Source organism: Ranitomeya imitator, chromosome 3 (genome assembly GCF_032444005.1).
Source record: "Ranitomeya imitator isolate aRanImi1 chromosome 3, aRanImi1.pri, whole genome shotgun sequence".
Classification (NCBI taxonomy): domain Eukaryota; kingdom Metazoa; phylum Chordata; class Amphibia; order Anura; family Dendrobatidae; genus Ranitomeya; species Ranitomeya imitator.
In genome coordinates, this window is record NC_091284.1 from 840,212,397 (window position 1) to 840,220,981 (window position 8,585).

The window sequence follows — 8,585 nt, forward strand, 5'->3', positions numbered from 1 at the left end:
AACCAAGGAGAATAACTTAATAAACTTGGTTGCTGTTAGTTTAAAGAAGTTGTTACCAAATCTCATAAAGTTTGCCATTTTCAACAGATCACACTGAAACAAAGACTTACAGAGGGGTGACTGGGTGGATACATGGAGCATTTTATTTAATATGCATTGCAGGTATTAATTCTGCTATTTCCTATCATGATAGAATTGACTAAATTTATGCACAGATTGCCTACATTAATGAAGCCTACAAATAAACGAGCTCTTCATATTTCTTTGCGGAGTCTTGGAAAGCACGTGCCTGTGTGTTTCTTGGTTCTCACCGGCCATAAACTGAATTCGAGAAACTTCTAAGTTAGAGTTAGAGCTGCTTGAAAACTAGAAAAAGTTTTTTCCCCTTTTCATTAAAAAAACATTGTCCTTCATGTCATGGTTGTTTCTGATATTGCAGCTTGGTCCCATTGTAATAAATGCCAAAGAAATCCTATGGTCAAGAGTGTTATTATTTTTATTAACGAAATCTGATAATTGTTCATACCATTGAGTTGTAATGAACTACGGAAATTTATTTATTCTGAGATTTGTTCATGTTGGTCTACAACAGTCTTATAGCTCAGTAGATGTTAACTTTTCTGCCGATCTCCGATATGTACTAATGAAAAAATGGCCACCACCCGCTGTCTGATCTCTCTGGTCTTCACCCCATAGATGATTGGGTTCATCATTGGTGGGACAATAACATAGAGATTGGCCAAGAGGATGTGGAACCTGAGAGAGATGTATTTATGGCCAACTCTATGGGTTATAAAAGAGAAGAAGGCCGGAAAATTAAAGAGAATGATGACACAGACATGGGACACGCACGTATTGAAGGCCTTGAGACGAGCCTCTGTGGATCGAAGCCGTAAAACAGCCCTGATAATAACAACATATGAAACAACTATAAGAATCATGTCTACACCAGTGGCACTAGCCGCTATGACGAGCCCATAGACCACATTGACCAGTATATCGGCAGTAGCCAGCTTGGCCATGGACATGTGCTCACAATATGTGTGCTCTATTACATTGCTGCCCTCATACGGCAATCTGTAAAGTAGGAAAACAAATGGAGTACAGGTTAAAACACTTCTAAGAAGCGACAAACTTATGATATTCCTAATAAAAGATCCTGTAAGGGTAGATGTATATGTTAGAGGGTGGCAAATGGCATAATATCGATCATAAGCCATGCTCACCAAGATGGCGGACTCCATCACAAAGTTGAAATGAATAAAGAAAGTTTGGACAAGACAACCATTAAAGGTAATTGCATGAGCGTTAAACCAGAAGATGCAGAGAGTCTTGGGCACGGTGGTGGAGCTCAGGAGGATGTCACAGGTGGCCAGCATCACCAGGAACAGGTACATGGGCTGATGGAGAGTCTCGTTTCTTGTAATGACCAAAATCAAAATGGAGTTTCCAATAAGATCCATGGCGTACATGATACAGAATGGGATGGAGAGCAGGAGATGTGATTCCTCCAGACCGGGGATTCCCGTAAGGAGGAAGTAGTCCGGGTGGAAAGTGCTCGCGTTCAACATTACCATCTGATATTTTATGTTTCTGGTATACTGTAAATAAAAACGCAAGAAAAATGAGGTAGGATAAGGAAAACTTGGAAAAAGCACAGAAGAATCTTCTCCATGATGGGCACACACGGGGCGGACATATCGCCAGTGCAGCCACTTCAGCTACAACCGGGCCCGGAGATGGAGGAGGCCCTTATATCACCACCCGGTGCACATGGCAAGTGCGAGGCACACTCACTGTGAGTAGGCACTGGCATGCTATGGCATCAAGCCACTCTGTGCTTTAAACTGTTTGAAAGACTTACCGCTCCCTCTTCCTCCTTGGTTCCTGCTGTCTTCCGCGTATTGTGACTCTGATGCCTCAGGGCAGAGGGCACGATGACATCACTACAGCGTCTCCTCTCTCCTGAGCACTGCAGAGATACAGAAGTCGCTGAGGAGACCAGAGCTGTGGTGGGAAGAGGGAGAGGTAAGGATTTGATTTTTTTTTATGTATTGAGCATTAAACAAGACTCATTCTGTATGGGACATTGGGGCCCATTATTCTGTCTGGTGTAATACATGGGGCTCATTTTACTGTATGGAGAATTATATGGGGCCCAGTCTGTGTGGAGCATTATATGGGGCCCATTCTTTATACGGCATTTGAGCCCATTATACTGTATGTACCATTATATGGGGCCAATTATTCTGTCTAGAGCATTATATGATGCCCATTATACTGTATGGAGCATTATATGGGGCCCATTCTGGATGAAGTATTATATGGGGGCCATTCTGGATGGAGTATTATGTGAAGCCCATTCTATATGAGTCATTGTCATGAACTGGGGGTGTTTGGTTACCCCCAGTTCATCAGGGAATTTATTATATCCCACTTTCCAGTTCCGTTTTGGAACTGTCTGGCACCCCCTTACCCTCAGGTCAGTCAGGGAACTACACCTCGGATAAGTAGTTGCCAAAAGGGCCACCTTGCTGTGGACTGGCTATTGGGCACTCTGCAATGAGGGCTATATAACTATTCCCAGATTATAAATCTCAGTCCATCACTGCCAGAGTCTCCCAAAAAGCCCAGAACACTTCACTGCTACCAGCTGCTGATTTTATAATTAATATTGGGTCAGGAGCCAACCCAATCAGTAGCGTTGACAGCCAGAGGAGGTGGGGGATACATTTAGAGCAAGAAGAACAAAGCTAGTAAAGTTTTAAAGATTTTACTCCAAAAGGAACAGGCAGTGTTTACAAAAGTATAAAAAAAAGTTACAAAATGAGACAATTACAATATGTACAACAATTACAAAATAAAGGCATTAAAAAATGAACTTACATATCTCAGTTACTGGTATGCCATGTGGGGTGGGGGAGGGGAAACATCCCCAAAATTGTCAGGTCAAGTTGCACAGCCTCCCCTGGCTGATTCCCTGGAAAAAGACACCCTCCTAACGAGCTCTCATAATTTTATACCCTCTGTTCATGACCTCACTGAGTGGGCAGAGCTATGTAATGCACTTCCCTTTTCACAAGGACTGAAAACTTACTAACACCTTATTAATTCCATATCTCAGGACAGAAACCTCATAGAGCGATGGTGGGACTATCATCAATCTTGTTCTGAAATTAGCTTTCTATTAAATCTAAACATGGAGTGGAAGTATGAAACGGTTAAGCAGAAATCTATTTCTCTGATTCTGTTGGTTCTGGAACCTAGAAAACTCACTGAGTGGTGGCTTTACCGATAGAGATGCCGAAAATTTGAAATTCACACCTATATCAATAATCGGGGTCATTATATTTCATCTTTAATAACCCAGTCTTAGACAAAGAACATCCCATGTGCTTGGGACTGCTTTCAACCAGTTTGTGGTGTCGTGAAATGACTCTCACGTTACAGTTATGTAGCGGTGGGGGGAATCGGGGGGAGGAATTAGACGCTGCAGCTGGGTGTCTGCAGGGGCTTTGTGTGTGTCCTCTATGCAAACCTAATTGGGAAAGGGAAGCATGTGTGTTCTGAGCTAGCATGTCATTTACAAACCAAGAAGATGTAGCAGAGCTGTGTGTGCGTGGCTAGCACAATAAAGAAAAACTAGGTCATATTTCCTGACAGGCATTGGGGCCCATTTTACTATATGGAGCATTATATGGCGCCCATTATTCTGCTGAGGACAGTTTGTACTGGTGGGTTACATTTATCAATATCCCGTTTACCTCTAATACTACTGAAACCTGTGGACTCCGCCTTTGTGCAAGGAGGAACAGGAGGAGCACTGCCAGAGCCCTGCAAAATGACCTCCAGCAGGCCACGAATGTGCATGTGTCTGCACAAACGGTTAGAAACAAACTCCATGAGGATGGTCTGAGTGCCCGACGTCCACAGATGGGGGTTGTGCTCACAGCCCAACGCCGTGCAGGACGCTTGGCATTTGCCATAGAACACCAGGACTGGCAAATTCGCCACTGGCGCACTGTGCTCTTCACAAATAAAAGCAGGTTCACGCTGAGCACATGTGACAGACGTGACAGAGTCTGGAGACGGCGTGGAGAGCGATCTGCTGCCTGCAAAATCCTTCAGCATGACCAGTTTGGCAGTGGGTCAATAATGGTGTGGGGTGGCATTTCTTTGGAGGGCCGCACAGCCCTCCATGTGCTCGCCAGAGGTAGCCTGACTGCCATTAGGTACCGAGATGAGATCCTCAGACCCCTTGTGAGACCATATGCTGGTGCGGTTGGCCCTGGGTTCCTCCTAATGCAGGACAATGCCAGACCTCATGTGGCTGGAGTGTGTCAGCAGTTCCTGCAAGATGAAGGCATTGAAGCTATAGACTGGCCCGTCCATTCCCCAGACCTGAATCCGATTGAACACATCTGGGACATCATGTCTCGCTCCATCCACCAACGTCACGTTGCACCACAGACTGTCCAGGAGTTGGTGGATGCTTTAGTCCACGTCTCAGAGGAGATCCCTCAGGAGACCATCTGCTGCCTCATTAGGAGCATGCCCAGGCGTTGTAGAGAGGTCATACAGGCACGTGGAGGCCACACACACTACTGAGCATCATTTCCTCGTCTTGAGGCATTTCCACTGAAGTTGGATCAGCCTGTAACTTCATTTTGCACTTTGATTTTGGCATCATTCCAACTCCAGACCTCTGTGGGATATTAGTTGTGATTTACGTTGATCATTTTTAGGTTTTATTGTTCTCAACACATTCCACTATGTAATGAATAAAGATTTACAACTGGAATATTTCATTCAGTGATATCTAGGATGTGAGATTTTAGTGTTCCCTTTATTTTTTTGAGCAGTGTATTATTAGAGGTGCGGGGGCTCAAATAGAACTTTTGCTATGGGGCCCTGTGAACGCTATGTACGCCCATGCTTACAGGGTGGTGATAATGAGGGCAATCTGACCTGTTGCTCAGAGCCTGAGGCTCCGGGGGTCCCATGGCCAGAATATCCTCATCATACGCGTCATTCCAGGCAGGGAGGGGGGCCCAGACATATTTCTTGCACTGGTACCCCAGGCTGTCAGTGTCTGTCTCTGGGCACACTGACAATCAAATTGCATGTATATTAATTTAAAAACCTCGACAAATCTGCCAGTGATCAAGACTCACCGGTTACTGAGAAAGAATAGTCACCAAAATCACCTGAAAACATTGAGGAGAAGGATGAAGCTGCAAAGTTGACAACCTGAGAAGATCGGCCACGTCCGTGATGTCTACTGTGAAGAAGTCATAGACTATTATACGCTGGAGGTTGGTCAGAACCTGAACTGGGAAACATTTCAGAGAAATCAAGATTTAATATCGTAACAGGACACCTACCTTAGATTACTACAGTAACGTGTTTATCAGTAGAATTGTCCTCCCAACAGCCCAAAATGTGAGGAGTAAAAATGTCACGAGAGTTCAGAAGAAGAAATTAATATTTAGGTTCAAAGTACAGAAGATCCCGCAGCCGTAGAATCTAGTGGCACCAAGTACAATACTCTACACCTTGTCTATAAAGATTTTGGACATTTTTGAACTTGTGCTTTTCTGCTCATTGTATACTAGGGGAGGACTAAGTAGTCGGCCATCATACTGTTCTTAGAGACCTCTGGCCAAAATCACTGATTATTGTCCAGTCTGCCCCTCATACCTAGACCATTTCGTGAGGTTTTCTGAGCTTCTCATTTCAGGAACCAGACAGGGAAGATCTCTGCTGTTTTTTCGGAAGGTTAATTATCCGTGTTCTTTTAGACTAGTGCTCCCAAACTCTGGTCCTCAAGAGCCACCAACAGGTCATGTATTCAGGATTTCCTTAGTATTGCACAGGTGATGGAATTCTTGACTTTCCAGGTAATGCAATGATCACCTGGGCAATACTAAGGAAATCCTGAAAACATGACCTGTTGGTGGCTCTTGAGGACCGGAGTTGGGGAGCACTGCTTTAGACCCCTCACATTCAGAATCTTCAGGTTTCTGTAAAGGCAGGAAATATAAAAAGCATGTCTATACCACGAGGACCCTGAAAACAACTCCTCATATTTCATTATTCTGGACTCTTGTGTGCGTGACGTGTGGGTGGGATCCAATGATCTACTGAATGACCTCATTAACAACCAGAAGAGTCACCACATATGGTATTGTTCTTGCTCTACGGTATTGATGAACCCTTGATGGGGGTGTCTGATGTAGAAGAACAATTTTTAAATACCATTTTAGGGAATTTTGAGGTAATAGGTGTTGGGGGTCATTGAGAATTTTCAGGACCCTCATCCTCATACTTGGAGCATGAAGTGACTACAAAACCCACCTGATTGCGTGACCATGTCTACCAAATGCATGATGTTACTATCAATGAGGACTGTGGAATTCCTGATCTTCCACAGAATTATATCCCATGGCTCAATTTTTGGGAGGAATCCTCCTAATAAAATAAATGTGTCCAAAGTGCGGCATCTCATTAACCGGATCTCAACCTGTGTACAGATGGTGCGGTTCGAAGACTTCCCTCAGTGGTACATGTAGGGGTGTCAGCTGTATATTGTAGAATGGGCACTATCAGTTCTAACAGAAACCATTGTTATTTAACCCTTTAGATGCTGTGGTGAATTACAACCCCAGCGTCTAAGTGATTGCTGGAGGGGGTCATTTTGCTCACCTTCTCCCCTATTCAATTGTAGAGTCACCATGTGTTACAGAACCCCCAGCACCAAGAACATGTTATGCAGTATATATTATGTATAATAGGTTCCATGTGAAATGCATCAGTCCACAGGCTGCGTTCCTGGGCAGAGAGGACAGATATCCCCCTTCTGTCCTCCCCCACCTTTGTAATTCCCACAGTAAATATCAGCAGGCTCCGGCCCCCTGCTATTGTAATGTATGTCTGGCCTGCTTTTTCTATTGGCCTGCCCTGTGTATCTGTGTTATATATTCTGTGTGCTGTGAATAATGTGTGTTCTTTTAGACTGGAAATACGTGGAGTAGCAGTCAGCTTTTATATGCTCTCATGTAATCAAGGAATTCCAGCCAGCGTCCTTCATTCAGAATCCAGCAAAAGCAGAGTGGACCTCCTGAAACACGGGGAGGGGGGGGGGGGGTGCTGAAAGAGGTACTACAGCCCAGTAGACCCCGTTACACCATGGTTTCTATTGCAGCTGAAGGCAAACCAATGGTGTCCTGGACTTCAACTATGGATATCTTATAGTTCCCAGGCCCGATAGGCCGTATTGCAGTTTGAAATTGGCAGATGTAATACATATAATTGGTGATCATCCGATAATAAAAAAAATGCAAAAAAAATCTAAAAAGAATTTCAAGTGAAAAATAAAATATCACTTATTGTCCATGAAGTATTTTATTACTGAAAAAAATGCATCAGTCTCATAGCGCCTCGTAGCATAACCACTCCACTTATGTCATTATTTATCGAGCATATTGAGTTAAACACAAAATTGTTGTTTTTTGGGGGGGGTCAACTCCTCCCCAAAACAATAGAATAAAAGTGATGAAAAAGCAACAAACCCCAAAATAGAAACAATCGTCCAATTCACAGAGAAAACAAGACGTCATAAAGCGATGCCCCGGGGAAAACAAAAAACGTCCTGCCTCTTAGAATGTGATGGCACAGAAAACTAAGAATTAAAAATATATATAAGGAAAAGTAAAACGTAAGACAATGATAGACATTCGGTGTCACATCGAACTACACAAAGTTAACAAATCCTATATTGTGAAAGTAATATAAAAAAATTCCCAAAATTGCTGTTTGTTGCTCATCAGACCTCCCAAAAGATGGAATAATGATAAAAATGTTACCAATGAAAACGACAACTGATCCCACAAAAGGAAGCACACGTGCGGCTCAGTCAACGGAAAAAACACTTGGCGCACAGAAATGTTTTGTTAAAAATAAATTATATTCTAAAAAAAATCAATAAAACATATAAATAAATATATATAACTTTGGTATTGCAATATCAACAATGATCCAAAGGTAAATTCCGCACCTCATTACACACTACTAAAAAAAATTAGTATTGCTACATTTCACCTCTGTTTTGTTTTATTTTCTGGGCAACACGCAAAGGGTAAATGATCACCCTAAATGCTGTTCTGAATACTCCGAGGGGTGTAAAATCAGGAGATCTATGGATCGTTTCTAATATAAAGAGTCCTCAAAGCTACTCTGGAAATGATTACATCCTTTCTGAAAATGTCTTGAAAAGGTGAAAAATCGCAGCTGAACTTAAAAGCTTTCCAAAATCTTTAAGAAAATGATGTTGGTTTAAACAATTATAGCAGGAGCCAATTTGCCTTTAGGCCTGACTGGTCCAGAGTAAATACAGAGTGAATCTGGAGTGAAGCTACTCACCAACACAGGGCGGCCAGACCGGAGGAACGAGGAGGCAAAAGCTTAGACACCGGAAGACTCACGTCCTTTATATCCAGTCTCTGAGCCTCAGAGGCCGAGTCTCCTGGAGGACAATATTCACTGAGGAGACTGAGGACGAAGTCATATAATAGGAAAAATAATGA

General features: G+C 43.1%; 1 protein-coding gene across 1 annotated transcript; it reads right to left on the reverse strand.

Moving 5' to 3' along the window:
- Window positions 1-611: 611 nt before the first annotated feature.
- LOC138671854 (olfactory receptor 52Z1P-like) lies at window positions 612-7,396 on the reverse strand. Its single transcript, XM_069759984.1, has 7 exons — window positions 7,386-7,396; window positions 6,153-6,192; window positions 5,951-6,023; window positions 5,208-5,332; window positions 2,887-2,938; window positions 1,865-2,007; window positions 612-1,601 (listed from the first exon to the last, which is right to left on the reverse strand). Exons 1-7 carry the CDS (start codon window positions 7,394-7,396, stop codon window positions 612-614), a joined length of 1,434 nt encoding a protein of 477 aa, XP_069616085.1.
- Window positions 7,397-8,585: the final 1,189 nt, after the last annotated feature.